The sequence below is a fragment of the Brassica napus genome, chromosome C6, assembly GCF_020379485.1.
Source record: "Brassica napus cultivar Da-Ae chromosome C6, Da-Ae, whole genome shotgun sequence".
Taxonomy (NCBI): Eukaryota; Viridiplantae; Streptophyta; class Magnoliopsida; order Brassicales; family Brassicaceae; genus Brassica; species Brassica napus.
Window position 1 is genome coordinate 44,128,283 of NC_063449.1, and position 15,718 is coordinate 44,144,000.

Sequence of the window (15,718 nt, forward strand, 5' to 3'; positions counted from 1 at the left end):
ACAGTTCATTTCAATTCGACGACTTGGATTAAGATATTCCAATTTTATGCATACAATTCCACTGAAAGATAACATGTCCTTAAAAAAAAAAGATAACATGTCCTGGCTTATATTGTCCTTTTGTAACATGTATTATCCTTTTTCCCTGCTCCAGATACAGCTATTTAGTAGTAGAATATTAATATATTACGTCACCTTTTACATATTTTTCGAACCATTTGCAAATATTCAAAGAAGTGCTACTTGGAGTTCTTAATTAAATAGACAGAAAAGTATAAAAGTCAAACCCTAATAACATAAACTTTGTTTTGGTACTACATATATGAATAGCATTATGTTAAATACATTTTCTGACGAGGCGAAATATGTGCTCTCCTCGTGAATTTTCATTGATCAAGGGAGAGAAAACGTTTGACTTTATACAAAATAGTTTTTTTTTAAATCCGTACATATATTATGAATTTTACACATACAAAATCTGGAGTATTGCTTATCTTCTATATTGATCGTGTAAAGACGTAACATATGTATGCTTTGAGTTGGACCGGTAAGATCATGCGAAAAGAACAAAATCTAACCACTAGGCCTTTTAGAATATAAATGCATATAATATTTGTGTGTGCGTCTTAAACTATGGCCTTTAATGGCTGTAGTTTTTAAATTTTTTTACAAAGAAATGTTTAATCATTCAATCAAATTTTAAGGAAAACACTATATCTAGGAGCTGGGAACATTTTCGGGGATTTTAATTAAGCTCGGTGTGGTAGATTTAGAAGGAAGCCTTTATTTGTGTGCTATTTTAAGAAATATCTTAACTTAGCAAAAACAAAACCAAAGGTATACTATTTAGGTTTTGGAAAAAAAAATCTAAAGCAAACAAAAAATAAAAATAAAAACTAACACCAAAATCATATCTAGAAACTAAACCATTCAAAACAATATTTGATGAGAATTCAAAATGGTTTAGTAAATATTCTGTTTGAGTTGGTATGCCCAAAACAAATCATGAGATGTTTGAGTAAAGTCAAAGCAAAATTAACCATACATATAGTGATTACTCTGAAAAGAGCCAACAAAGAAAAATAGGAGACAACTAGTCAGACCCATTTTGAGTGCAAATTGACCTTTGAAAAGGACGGATCAGTATAGGGACCGACCCGTTAGTTCAATTAGAACCCATTTGGGCCATAACCTGATTCGGCGCATACAGTTAACTAGCTACGGCCTGATCCGACGCTCCTCCCTTATGGATTTTAATAAAGCCCGTAAATGTTCTGTCTACAGCCCAAAAAAAATCTTCGTAGAACATAAATGATTTGTAAGAAATACGCCATCGTCCATGGAATGGGTCGACGATTCTCGGGTACAGATTCATTTTCATTTATGACAAGTTCTTGTAACCAAAAGTAATACTATCTCAATGTTTTGAAGAGACATGAATGTATAGTAAGTATAATATAAGATTAATGTGAAATCCATATGAATCTAGGGAGAATGATTTAAAGAAAAGGATATATGTTATTATAGGAAGAAGAGGGTGAAGGAGATCATAATTCTTGTCTCATCATTTTGCCTAGTAACCATAATCTTTTGACTTTTAAGAAAAACAATGTTACAGTTTCTTAACATTCCTTTCGAGTAATTATCGTTTAAGAGGACTTGGGACACTCACACTTTTTAAAATGTTAAGTTATTGCTTTTCTTGAGCAAGAAATCAGGTTGCTGTGTGTGTTGTTGGTTGAAACTTTGATTATAATATAACCCAAGGTTCAACGGACTGAAAATACGGTTTTGATTATATACTAAGTTAATAATATGAGTCGATAATCTAAATCTAACGCATATATTTATACTATTATTTGCGAAATGATTTTTCGCATTCGAACTCTCACGTTAAAAGTTATTGTAGTTAATATTATTTATACCGTTAATGAATAAAATATATAAACTTGAATAAAATATATAAACTATCTACAAAATAAAAACGAATTTAAATTTAAATTATTTTATTAAATAAGTGACTAAAATTAATAATAATAAAAATTATCCAAATCTAAATATTATATTTAAAAATAAGAAGATAATTCCTATACATAATGTGTTATTATCTGAAAGTTTCTTTTCATGAAAAATTTAAAAACAGAAAACACATAACTAAATATTAATGAAGTAAAATTCTTAATTTTACATAATTGAAAAGATATATTAAGTGATTTTTAAATTTTATCTATTAATAATGAACATAATGTACAAAAAAATATACGTAAGAATATTTAAATGAAAACATAAATAATAAATGGTTTAAAATAAAAGAAAACATAAATATTATTTTATCATTATAAACTTTTAATTGATAAAGAATGTATTCATAAAATAATTATAAAATGTTTATGCCTACATACGCGGGGCGAAATACCTAGTTTATATTTATTAAGATTAGAATTCTAATTTATTTTTATAAAAAAAACATACGTGGGCTGATTAGATATTTTAATTTCATAACCATTTTAACCTCTCAAAATGATTCTTTCAAACATTTTTCTGTGCATATATTTATGAGTGCCTGAAGCTGCAAATGACTTTACGGTTCCACTTCGCGAAAAGACAAGATCCTTAAACATAGGACTCGAGCAGGAGGATTGTTTTCCACTCCCTTTGATCTTGAAAGCCTAAAAGGATCTTCATTAGCTCAAATACGTATACAATATGATTTTAGCTATCTAAGTTATTTTCAGTATTAGTGGGTGTCCCAACGTCATCTATTACATTTGACTTGCTTTGCTTGTTTATTCAAAAAAAATTAACGCATGTTAAGAGAGTAAAAGTTAGTGGTGGCCTAGAGGGTTATCGATATTGTGGAAAGACTAAAGAGTGTTAAAAGATGTGTAAACCAGTCGACACAGACCATCATTTTAGTTTATAATGCACTCCATATTCTTTGAGAATTTTTATTGGTAAGAAAACATTCATGCTTGTCTAGTAAGAACATTTAATTAAATATCATCCATAAGCTGCATTTGTAAATATAGTACTAATATTATTGAAATACAATAAAGACACTCAAGGAGACTCATCAAAAGTCTATTCGAATTGGTCGTACTGTCGTAGTAATATTTGAAGCTATGTGGCTATAATATTAAGTTCTTGGCTATAATATTAAATTTTATAGACGTCCAACTTAAAATCGACATAAATCTCTTATATATTATTTAAATCCACTTTTATTTTTGTGATGCAAGATTTGTTTATCTCCAACAACTTTTTTTTTTCCTTTGAGCTTTGTATTTGGAAAGATTTCTGTCTTCATCAGCATTGTCTCTGACTAAATTTCCAAATAACCTTTTTACACAAAAAATGGGATTTACCTACCAAAGCATAAATGGAATAGTCCCCTCCAAGAGAGGCAATGCAGTGATTGGTACAACCGTGTAGGTACAAACAAATATTACAACGGTTCACATTAGCAAGTTGCGGAATGGTCTTATCACTCTACAAGTTTTTCACTGGTCAAGTTTATTGCAGCATCTGTGCTATTTATTCAAAGATTAGCAAAGAAAAAAAAAATCTGCATTAGACCATTAACAATGGACCTGTTGAATAATTCATTCAACTGATTAAACCATTGTAAAGAAGATGTTGAATTAAAAGAGAACATATGTGGATTTACAGTAGTTGAATAATAATTTCAACTACAACTTAAAATGGGCTTTACTCTTCTACATCTTCTATTGTGATTGGTGTTTCAGATTTGTATGAATTTTATTTCCACCAAATATTTCAAACTTAATTATTTTATATTTGAACATTTTGCTACAAAATAAAAATTATAAATAGAAACTACTTTCATTTTATTTGGATATATATAATAAAAATGTCATTTTCATTGTAATTTTTATATTTTTATCAATATTAAATTTTAGGACTTCAACTTATGGTATATTTATTAATTTTAGGGTTTTTTGTAAGAAAATAGTAAAGAATAAAAATAAAATAAACTTGAAATTATTAAGTTACATCATTTTAGTTATTTCATTTAGTTACACTCAATTTTTTTAATTATTTAACTATCAAAATTATATAATAATAATATGAATTAAAATTTTTGGGGTAAAGTGTTGAATTTTATAAAACAAAAATATTGTACTGAAAAAATTTGTATGTGCGTTGAATTAATAGGTAGAAAAAAAAATGACGATGTGGATTGTAAAAATGTGTAAAGTAGAGCGTTAGAATTCATAGACCATTGTACGTGTCTTATCGCTAAGTTCATTTGCTTACTAATTTAAACATTTAAAATATATAATGTTTTCTACGAAATACACTGTTAAAAATAATATTTTCCGCAGTAAAATAATAAAGACATTAGTCAAGAAAATAATAATATATTATTTTCGTTAATGGAGAAGAATTAAGAAAGAATCATTGCGGTGGAGTAGAGTGATTTTTTATAGGGAAGAGTTACTTGGCCCCACATTCCTCGATGTCATCTCCTTCATTGCTTCTCTCTTATCATTCCTTCTTCTTCTTCTTCCTTCCTTCCATGACCATGGGCCATGAGAGAGACTGAAACCTTTTCTTGTTTTGCACTTTGCTAATCTCACACAAAGCTCCATCCTTTTCCAACAAAACCCCCCCCCTTATCTCACATAAAGTCTCATCCTTTTCCACCAGAAGAGCACTTTCAGCTTCTGGGTTCATCAAATGGACGATGATGGATCTGCTCATAGCTCACTCTTCGGAGACTTATCAACCGAAGAGGTCACAAGCAAGATCATCCTCACAGCAGTCATTGTTCTGTTCCTGGCGGTTCTCTTCGTCCTTATCCTCCACCTCTACGCCAAACTCTACTGGTGGCGATTAGATCACCACCTCCAGCAGCAGCAACAAGAACAAGAACAAGAACTAGAGCAAGAAGACCAATCACCTGTAATAACCACTCGCCGGCAACGACGCCGTTTCATCTTCGTCCCGGGGCAGGACGCTTTATCCAACACCGGAGGGCTTACCCCTTTTGAGCTCAGTTCACTGCCCGTTGTCTTTTTCAGACAAGACAGTTGTAAAGACGGTTTGGAGTGTGCTATTTGCTTGTCTGAGCTTGTCAAAGGAGACAAAGCGAGGCTGCTTCCAAAGTGTAGCCACAGCTTCCACGTTGAGTGTATTGACATGTGGTTTCAGTCTCATTCGACTTGTCCCATTTGCAGAAACGCTGTTCTTGAAGCTAGCTTAAAGGGGATTGAACAAGTTTCCGACAATGTATCAGATGCTTTGTCTCAGATTTCGAGTTCTTCTTCGGATTTTCCGACCAATGTGTTGGTATGGGGTCGCCAAGATCAGGTTAGTACCAGAAACACCAATGTTGGGTCTCAAGAAGAGGGTATTGGTCAAGATGCTGTTGTTCTTGATATCAATGATTCTGGAGCTAGGAGTCAAAATGTGCCGTCTTCATCAGCAATGAGGTTTATTGCTGAGGAGGAAGAGCCAAAGTCTCCAATGACAACGAGGTTGAGGTCCTTGAGGAGGTTTCTGAGCAGAGACAAGAGAGTCTCTTGTAGCAATAATAGTAGTGGTAGCTCCAGTGCTGCTGGTGCTGCTTCTTCTGTTGATCCTTGAAGGTTGTGATTAGATTAGTAGCTGAGTGAAAAGATTGCCTGAAGATGTCAAAACTGTGTAGTGGTCTCTGCTTTTGTTACTGGCTTTTGTGTTTTGAGAGGTTTCTTTGTTATCCAAGTATATCATTTATCTATGCCAAGGGAATTTTGAACTCAGAGTCTTTGTTTTACTTAGATCAACACAAGAGTCCTATACTGATTTTTAATCAACTTCTGAGACTAATAGAAGCAACAAATGATTGCAGAAAGCTCATCTCCACTAACACAAGACATTGTCATGTTAAAGTGAAACTAGATAGCTTTTAACTTTTTAAGCTAAAGAGCCATGAACTTGAAAGTTTTAGCAACACTCTAGGACTACAATGAGCTTAACCATAAATGACACGAGAACTAGCAAGGGGATCGTATAGACAAAATTCATTTGGTCTTTTTTACTGCATAACTAAACCGGTTAGATCTTTTGTTTGTTTCCACTTTTTTTTTGTCTTTTCTACTCTTTACAGAGCTTGTAATAATTAGAATAGAATGAAATAAAAAACCGTTGACGATTATTATAAAAGACATGATCTGTTAACCTGCAAACTTTCTTCTCATGGACTTAACAACTACTAATACTAGAAACGGGACCAGTAACCACGTGCCCTATCACATGATCTTCATCTGATCTGTAGGAGTAAGATGATCAAGTCATCTCAGTCACATATACCCTTCATGGCTAAGACGTGAATTAATTGTTTATCCATAGACTAAAGAAAGAAAAGATCTAATATTCATGTGTTTATGTGAGTACTAATCTTCACTGACTCAACGATAAAAAATATACACACCATCTGAAACACAAATGGGAAAAAGTGAATTATTGGCACAGGAGTCAAACTAGAGCACGTGATTAGATCCAAAAAAGTAACTTATAGAACAATAATATAATCTACAAGAGTTTTCAGTATCTCTTTCTTTTTAACTCAAAACAGTTTACTCAGTTGCAGTCTAAGGAACAGAAGAGCCTGAGAGCTCCAAGTTCAAAAGAAAAAAGATCAAAAAAGGAGAATTCACAATGAAGAGATTCCACACACCAGCATCTCTGATTCTTCTACTTCTACTTTTGTATAGCAGCTACGGAGAGGGTCGTCAGATGGTGCCAAGGAGTAAAACCGTGAGAAATTTGAACATAAACAAGGAGATGAAGGAGGAGACTCTACGAGGTGAAAAAGATAGTTTCAGAAGAATCCCAAGGAGTGGATCCAGCCCTATACAGAACAGGTAAAGACAACACAACACCAATCAGTTTTCAATCTTCTCAAAATGTTTTTTTTCTAACATCTCTCCCACTGTGTAATTGACATCAAGATTTGTGTATTTTTGTATCAGGAAAGGTCCCTTAACATATGCACGAAGAAGTAGAAACCAGCAGATCACAGCAACAGAACCATAAGACTTGAATCTTTCTAATATATATTTTTGGTAGTGTAGAATATTTACACTTATTTTTGGATCTGTAACTGAAACATTAAAAAAACTCATCTTATAAGCTTGCTACTGTTAACAGTTCCTAGAGTAGGCTTAGACCTCTATAAGTTCGTTTGAAGTGTAATCCCAATGAAAAAAAGTTTTACTTATCATTCTTGTGAGGGTAGATCTTCAACTAAGATGTCATCTTCAATAAAATTTAGAGAAAAAATATATGATTAAGAGCAGTCTAACCTTCAAATTCTCAGTTTATTTGAGTACCGATTCTTCCCAATCATCTCGCCAGAAAGAAAAGGCTTTTTCTTGGTAGCTGGTTTATCTGTTGCTTCACTAGTTTTGCTCTTCTTCTGCTTCGTCCCTTTCCCACCTGCAAAAGATACATTTTTATCCTTTGCATGTTCTTCTCGGTGGCGCTTAACCCCGGAAGTAGGACGATGGTCACTCTCCCTCCTTGTGCTCTCTACTTCTACGTCCTGAGGTGCATCTTCAGATGCGTCAGAAACAAAGGTGTTCTTTGGAAAGTTTGATTTGCTTGACCCAAACGCAGAACAAAACTCGTTGTATGTTGATTGCTTAGCTTCTTGTCTTGATTTCCACTGCTCAGGTCTGCTGGCATAACTGCAACAAATAAAATATTCCATACAAAAAGATGGTTAAGATATGATCTTACAATTTCCATCAAATTAAGCAAAGTAAGTTTTGTGACTATTAAGTTCTTTACCCATCGATATCTAGCTTCCTAAGCAGATAAGGCCCTTGCGTTGTTTTTAAGAGATCAGCTTTCACTTCCAACAATTCAGCTGCTATGGCTTCCCTTAGTGCCACGTTACATGCATCGAAGCACTTCTCGACAGTGAATGAGCCCGATTTGTGTAATGAGAGCTCGCCAAAATGTCCACGTAACCTGTCAGGAAGTTAAAGGTGAAAAGAAACATTATCAAATAACTAACAATTGTTGAAAGAAAACTATAACTTTGTCATATGCTTCAGTTCTGAATATGGTAATCATATAAATAAATAACATAAAGAAGCAGTGCATACTTTATGATTAGTCTACGCTTCTGCTTTGAAGCAGCATTTGAGGCAAGAAAGGCTTCGATGACTCGTGCTCCGCTGGGATCTTTTGCTGTTTCAACGGTATACTCAGGTTTCATTGAAGTTAAGCTTGTTATGTATGGCTGTATAAGTTCCTGAGAGAATTGCAATAATGTGAACGCTAATGAGCAGCCAAACTTGGGAAGTTAAAATCCAACGAAACTAGTTTTGTCAATACCAAAGAAGGAAAGGAAACATACGCTAGAAAACTTGAAAATCTCCTGAAGGATCAAACAACCCATGAGATGCATCTTTGCACCAGGTGCCCACTCCCATGTAGACTTATCTTGGGAATAAAAGTAGTTATCAAGAAACAACAACCGTGGAGCAATGGAGATACGAGTCTCGTTTTTGGAGCATAGTGCATCAGCAAGGGCCTCACAACACTGTCATCAAATCAGTAAAGAAATATCTGTATAATAATTCTCTTAAATAAAAATACGGAACAAGATTTTTTTCAGTTGAACTTTTAACCTTGTGTTCATGACTTTGAAGCCTTTGGCTAGCAGCTAGCAGAAAAGTCACAACACCTGACTTCCCTTGTTCAAGAAGATCCTTGAGTCTTGGAGCTAATTCTTCCCATATCAAACCCATCTATACCATATACAAAAGCAATTGAACATAAGTTTGTCGGCTTCAAGGAAATAGCACGAGGCTAAAAACCCTGAAATGAAAAGAAGCTGACACAACAGAAGAAGATGAAATGTTGGTTAGATCTCAATACCTGCTCTTGGTTTTTTGCATGGGAGATCAAAGCTTGAATAACAAAATTTGCAGATCGATCAAGAGATAGATCATATAACGAATTCTTGAAAACTTTGTTGAACAATTCGTTGTACAGACTTTCAGGAGCCACTTCCAAAATCACCTGAAAATGACACGAAGATGACTTAAGAATCATAACACTCTTACTACAGATAAGTGGGTATCGTACGTGACAAACAATACAATCTAGATACTGTTTCGAATCGACTAAAACATGCAACATGTCCGTAATAAGTTGCTCTTGTAATGTACCACAAAATTCGTAAAAGCAACTCAGTTACCTCCATCAAATGACTAAACGAGTTATCCTTCAATGACTCCAAAATCTCCTTGGCAACATCAGTCTCTATAAGAACCCCCTCTTCTTTTCCATTTGCAGAGTTGTTGCAGCCCAGAACAAGAGGAATGATTTCAAGCAACTCATCATCTTGTTTCACCATTAGTCCGAGAGCCGTCTGTCAAAAGAAATTTATTTAAACATCACCGTGAACCAGAGAGCATGATAACTAACATTCCATACTAGATAAACTGCTTGCAAACAAACAAAAGAGTAGAGAGGGAGATAACATATACCTGTAAGACCAGACTGCTACACTGATCGACTTGAAGATACTTCATGTCCTCTCTGCTACAGCTTAAAATCCCAGATAATAGGTAACTGAAAACATCTGGAAACCCTTGATGAGAGAACTCTAGATTATTCTCATCTGAATGAGACGTCTTCAGATTCAAACGTTTCGCCAGAGCTTTCGATGATTTTGCGCCACGAAGCTCAGTGGTTTCTACAGAGACTCCTTTGCAAAGACTAAGAAGCGTTCGAAGAACATAAGAACCATGGCAGTTGCATATCATCTCAAGAGGTTTCTCCACAATCACCTGACCAAAAAACGTTTTAAGTCACAATCAAAGCAAGCTCAATATGTAAATAATAGTATAATAACTACCTTGCATATGGAAAGCAAAGCCTCCTCGATAACAGAATAAGCATCTGGATTTTCCAGGTGTGTGGCCAAGGATTTGAGAGCAGACTCTGCAACATGAGAGCCTGATTTATCCATTGCAATGGCTGGGAACACAGACGCAGAGTTTCGCAGGAAGCTGCAGAGCTGATCAAGCTCGCATCCCTCAAGCAGAGTTTGCAAGACATGACTTATGATATAGTCAGTTGCGATTTCGTATTCCCTCCCTCTCGTCTCCTCGAGTGCGTTTCCGCATATCACCGAACGCTCCTCTAAATCAACTCCGTTGCTATCAAAGAGATTGGCAATCTCAGAGAAATACTTTGAAGTTTCTGGATCAATCTCTTTCCTGCAAAAGGTTAATCACAAGTCAGATGCATATTCTGTTACCTATAAGGCAAAGTCTCTGGTTACCTGACAAACTGATTCTGATGCTCAAATTCTGATTGTTTCTTGGACGCTGCCTTTACGTTGGCGGAATCGTTGGATTGGTTCCTCTTGTTACTATCTCTATCAAAACCACGACCACCTTTCTGGTCCTTCCTACCCATTCCTCTCTTCCTGGAGCTGTGGTTGTTGCTAGACTTTTCCCGTTGACCCATCAACGCTATCTTCCTAGATGATCCTGTGATGGCAATGATTTGAACTGAAACCATGAGAATCCCTAATTAAATCCTATAAAAACTACCTAAGAAAAACACAAAAGAAAAAACTCAAATAGAAAACAAGCAGACCATAACAATAACTGGTTAAAAGAAGGAAAGGTTCAATTTTTTTTAATATCCACAGCAGGAACCTAACATGTTCATGGGCAATACAGTGAGTTACCAACTCTAGCTTCTAACCATAACACTCATAGGAAAGGTTCAATTTTTAATTATCACAGAGCAAGAATCAAACATGTTCATGGGCAACAAGGTGAACTTTCAGGACTACTAACACAGCTCTAGCTTATATACATCAAATTAAGGGTTTCTAGTTCGACACGAGGTACCATATAACTGGGTTTGTGTAGTAGAGCAGAAACACAAACCTGAGGATGCGAAGCACACAGTTTGTGTGTTAAGAGGGAAAATCGAAGAAGCGTGACTGAGTGAGAGAACGCGGCGAGGATGGATGATAGAGGAATCACGAATTAGGAGGAGTAGAACGATTTGAATCAAATTCTTGTGTGTTTTGAAGTTCGGACAAGGTTTGATGATGTCTAGGGTTTTGTTCTCTCCCTCCGTTAAACGTCGCCGTTAGGGAAGGGAAGGGTTTGATTTATGAATTAACTGGCCTCTCAAGGCCCACTATAGCAGGCTCCACCCATCTCTGTTAATTTATTTTTTTTATCAATAAAACGGAATTTTAATTATAAATTTTGCTTTTAATTAGTTTTTTTTTTTTGTTTTACAGTTTATCCGTATTTATTAAAAACTATAAAGAATTCAAAAAATTCTCTTTTTTTTCAAAAAGTGATTTTTCTTTCAACAACAACCAAATAAAACAGAACAAAAAACTTATTTGAATGATAATATCTTGAATTTATTTTGTATCGTGTTAAGATTTGATACAAAAACGGGGTATGACGCAGTCAGTGTGGTACCATTGGGACCCTTCGTCCTCGCGATTAATTATTTTTTACCTTAGGGCTTGGAGAACACGTCCTGATCTCAAGATGCGGACATTCTTGATCAACCACGCTAAAACCCTCGCCGACCAAACTCGTCGTCAACCTCACGCAAGCCGACGCTTACTCTCTCTTCTTCCATCTTCGTCAGCATCATCTCCTCTTCTTACTCTGTCTCGTTTCTTGTATGCCACTTTGGATATGTCTGCTTCTGATTCCACTTCATCTCTTCTTGTCTCCATCAATCCGAAGGTGGTGTTCTCAACTTTGATTCATCCGGTTGCTGTTTTAAAATTGTGGTTTTTTGTGTGTTAATTTTCCTGGATTGATCTGGAACTGTTTCAAATTAGGTTAAAGTTTTTATTTTTTCAGTGGATTTCGTTTCATATCTTCTTATGAGTCACTTCCACTTCGCCTATGTCATTTCTTTTTATGAGTCACTTTTAATCATTGTAGATTTTGTTTACATGTGCTCTGTCTAGTGAAATCATGAACATAATCTGTGAGTATCATAGAGTTGATAGTTAACTGTTGATATTGTTACCTATCATAAAAACTCTTTATTTAGAGTCATAAACCCCTATCATTGAATGACTCTTATGCCTCAGGGTATCAAGGGTTTGCATCGCACAATTGCAGCTGAAATAGAATCCCGTGATGGTTTTAATCTTCCTCAAAAGGCAGCCGAACCTTCAAAGACCACACCAGATGCTTTCCACTGTAAAAGCCCTCGCTTCGGACAGGTAAAAAAAAAAAAAAAAAACTTCACAAAACGTACAAGTTTTTTTGAAAAATATATAAGCTGATTGTTTTTACACTCACTGTGGTTAATTAGGTTCCTGGAACATGGCACTTCAGACACACAATCCTTCCGCAACAAGAAAACAAGGTTCCAGCCGCAGTGAATCGTCACAGAGAGATGCACAGCAGCTCCGGTAAGAGTCCAGCCGCCGCCAAGCAACCCGCGGCCAAGAGTGCCAAAAAGGTTTCCTCCAAGAGCTCCAAAAAGAAACCCGCCAAGAGCGCCGGCGGCGGCAAGGGCTCCTCCGGCACATTGTTTCCGAAACGTAGCAAGTTCCCTAAACACCACCGAGGAAGACTAAGAGGTATATCTTCAGGCGATAATCGTATCTGTTTCGGAAGATACGCGCTTCGAACACTTGCACCGGCCTGGATCACGTCTAGGCAGATGGAAGCGGCGAGACGAGCCATGGTGCGGCACGTGCCGCGTAGCGCGAAGATTTGGATACGTATGTTTCCGGACAAGGCGGTTACGGGGAGACCGTGCGAGGTACGTATGGGTGGTGGGAAAGGACCTCAGGAGTATTGGGTCGCTGTGGTTCAGCCAGGTAAGATTCTTTATGAGATGGCTGGTGTGCCCGAAAGTGTAGCTAGAAAAGCTATTACAGTAGGTGCTTCCAAAATGCCTATAAAGACTCAGTTCATTTTTAATGAAAAAACTATATAACATTCTTGGAGGATGACAAGATTGTAAGTTTTATTTTTCTTGATAAACAGTTTTTTTTTTTTTTTACTTTCAATAAAAGAAGGGAGTCAAGAAATGATATTTGAATGCAGCATGTATTCATCACAACATGAGCTAGTTATCAATTCAATGGAATATGTACTGGTCTAAGGTCTTATTGGCTTTGTCTTTGAGAGCTCTATATTAAGCAAGTATTGTATATATGTTTATGGCTAATACGTGTGAATGAATGTGTGTGTAAGTGAGGAATAATCATACAGTGAATGGCCTAAAAATCATTAGATTATCCTCACCATCTGATACACAATTGTAGAAAAATTAAGATTAGTGGGACAGCAGTCAAACTAGATCACGTACAACACTAATATACAAGAGTTTCAATCTCTCTTTCTTTCTTTAACTCAAACGTATATAGTTTGCTACCCAAAAAGTCTCTTGATTAAGTTCTGACAAGCCGTAGAAGCACTGTAGTTTATTGGTTAAAGTTTAAAGTTTTTACGATTCGATTCTTATACTATGCAATTTCTTGCAGATTATATGATGCGAAGCTTATTGGAGGTTCCAGAGTACTTACTCTGTTGGCAGAGCCGTTCGTTGTGGTCGTATGCTGTGCAGAGAGCCTGTCCATCGAAGATGTCGTACATGCAGAACCGTCTGTCGATCCAAGTGTTTCAGAGATGACTTTATCGTGGAATCCTTATCCGTGGAGCTGTTGATCATATCTAATAGAATTAGATATTATACGATGACGTAAGGTGTTACTTAGCTCCTACAACTATACGATGCATCTTCAAAAAAAAAAACTATACGATGCAAGAAGAATCGAAAATAATCATTGGCTTATTAATGGGCCTAATCTGACCCAGAACTGAATAAAACATTTTTTTTCTCGAGAAAGCGACGTTTTAATTTTCTTTTTCCTAAAAATCGAAAAGACAAAAGCAATGTGGAGAAGATCAGCGTCGTTCATCCTCGACGACGAACGGCGACGAACCTCGAACTCACCTCCCATGGCAGACAACACCACGCGAGCCCCTTTCCAAAACCCTGACGCCATCTCCGCTTACTACCAAACCCGAGCGGCTCACCACGGCGTCATCACAAGCGACTGGCTAGCCCAAGCTCAAGCCGCCGTGGGCGGCGTCTCCGGCGAGGAGCATCCCGACTCATCAGTCGCCGAGCTCGGAAAGGAGAAGACTTTCAATGTAATCGAGGAGTTCAACGGCTGGAGGAAACAGCCGGATCTGGCGGAAGCCGTCGCGGCTATAAGAGCTTTAGCTGCGGTTATACGCGCGAGCGAGGCTAGCACCATGATGGAGCTTGAGATTGAGCTCAAGAAAGCTTCCGACACACTCAAGGTGAAAACTTAACTTCTTCATTACATGTTTTTTTTTTGGTAATGAAAAAAGACAAAGACTTTAGTGTTGTTAGTCATGGGACAAGACATCAATCTCCTTGTGTTTTAATTCACTGTCTGTTCATTCGTTTCTTGTTTTGGTAATGAAAAAAAGACAAAGACTTTAGTGTTTCTGTTTTTAATTTTTTTTTTTTTTTTTTTTTTGTTGTTGTTAGTCATGGGACAAGACATCGATCTCTTTGACTGCTGGATGCGATCTGTTTATCAGATACGTGACGAGGACGTCTGCTTTGGAGTACGAGGATTTTAACTCAGCTAAGTCTCGTCTCCTTGAAAGGGCTGAGAAGTTTGGTGAAATCTCTTGCAAGGTAACTTTTTTTCTTCTTTTTACATCATAATAGAATAAGAAGAGCTGAAAGGTGTTGACTTTGTTGCAGGCTCGTAAGATTATTGCAATGCTTAGTCAAGATTTTATATTCGATGGTTGTACCATATTGGTTCATGGACTCTCTAGAGTTGTTCTGGAGATACTCAAGACTGCTGCTCAGAACAACAAGCTCTTCCGAGTTCTCTGCACAGGTTCCTCTCTCTTTTGTGTCTTTTAAATAGACACACTCGGTAGCTGTATTGGAACTTAGTCATTGAACCTTTTCCATGAATTATAGAGGGAAGGCCGGATGGAACAGGAGTTTTGTTGTCGAATGAGCTATCGAAGCTCGACATTCCTGTGAAGCTGCTGCTTGATTCAGCTGTGGCGTATAGCATGGACGAGGTGGACATGGTGTTTGTTGGGGCAGATGGAGTTGTGGAGAGTGGAGGTATCATCAACATGATGGGAACTTACCAGATTGCACTCGTGGCGCACAGCATGAACAAGCCGGTCTATGTTGCAGCGGAGAGTTACAAGGTAATTTTGATTTGTTATTAAAGATCCTGGAGAGGGAGAGAGGATGCTTAATCATATGAAAGTTGTTTTGTGTTTTGTAGTTCGCTAGGCTTTACCCATTAGACCAAAAGGACATGGCACCAGCGCTGAGACCGATAGAGTTTGGTGTGAAGATTCCGGCGAAGGTGGAAGTAGAAAGGTCGGCTAGAGATTATACTCCGCCACAGTACCTAACGCTACTCTTCACGGACCTTGGTGTTCTTTCTCCCTCTGTTGTTAGCGATGAGCTTATTCAACTCTATCTCTAATTGTCACTCCTAATTAAATAACTTCTTACTTTTCAGTTTTGCTTCCACTTTAAAGATGGTCTAAGATCATATGCTTTTCATGCAAAAACCTTATTTCCATTTTTGTATAATGGACAATGGACCAAAACACAGCCAGGCTGTTTATTTTTGGAGTCGTTTTTTTTTCTTTTGTTA

General features: G+C 36.6%; 4 protein-coding genes across 5 annotated transcripts; 3 read left to right on the forward strand and 1 right to left on the reverse strand.

Annotated features, from left to right (window-relative positions):
- Positions 1–4,444: 4,444 nt before the first annotated feature.
- LOC106406256 (RING-H2 finger protein ATL3-like) lies at positions 4,445–5,765 on the forward strand. The gene has a single exon (XM_013846882.2). The coding sequence runs from the start codon at positions 4,702–4,704 to the stop codon at positions 5,608–5,610; it is 909 nt and encodes a 302-aa protein (XP_013702336.1). The 5' UTR covers positions 4,445–4,701; the 3' UTR covers positions 5,611–5,765.
- Positions 5,766–6,498: 733 nt separating this feature from the next.
- Positions 6,499–11,169, reverse strand: LOC106406780 (pumilio homolog 23-like). Of its 2 annotated transcripts, none has more exons than XM_013847513.3 (12): positions 10,929–11,169; positions 10,310–10,520; positions 9,881–10,244; positions 9,510–9,812; positions 9,218–9,391; positions 8,896–9,039; positions 8,646–8,765; positions 8,372–8,557; positions 8,118–8,266; positions 7,798–7,980; positions 7,311–7,694; positions 6,499–6,856 (listed from the first exon to the last, which is right to left on the reverse strand). In XM_013847513.3, the coding sequence occupies exons 2-11, from the start codon at positions 10,495–10,497 to the stop codon at positions 7,313–7,315; spliced, it is 2,193 nt and encodes a 730-aa protein (XP_013702967.1). In that variant the 5' UTR covers positions 10,498–10,520; positions 10,929–11,169; the 3' UTR covers positions 6,499–6,856; positions 7,311–7,312. The 2 variants fall into 2 exon arrangements, with proteins under 2 accessions (XP_013702967.1, XP_013702969.1); XM_013847515.3 differs by having other exon boundaries at positions 10,310–10,541; positions 10,929–11,160.
- A 278-nt stretch (positions 11,170–11,447) lies between these two features.
- On the forward strand, positions 11,448–13,194 carry LOC106404686 (60S ribosomal protein L16-like, mitochondrial). The gene is made up of 3 exons (XM_013845551.3): positions 11,448–11,759; positions 12,116–12,250; positions 12,343–13,194. The coding sequence occupies exons 1-3, from the start codon at positions 11,463–11,465 to the stop codon at positions 12,973–12,975; spliced, it is 1,065 nt and encodes a 354-aa protein (XP_013701005.2). The 5' UTR covers positions 11,448–11,462; the 3' UTR covers positions 12,976–13,194.
- Positions 13,195–13,897: 703 nt separating this feature from the next.
- On the forward strand, positions 13,898–15,692 carry LOC106402537 (translation initiation factor eIF-2B subunit alpha). The gene is made up of 5 exons (XM_013843301.3): positions 13,898–14,351; positions 14,566–14,718; positions 14,788–14,929; positions 15,016–15,257; positions 15,338–15,692. Exons 1-5 carry the CDS (start codon positions 13,938–13,940, stop codon positions 15,542–15,544), a joined length of 1,158 nt encoding a protein of 385 aa, XP_013698755.2. The 5' UTR covers positions 13,898–13,937; the 3' UTR covers positions 15,545–15,692.
- Positions 15,693–15,718: the final 26 nt, after the last annotated feature.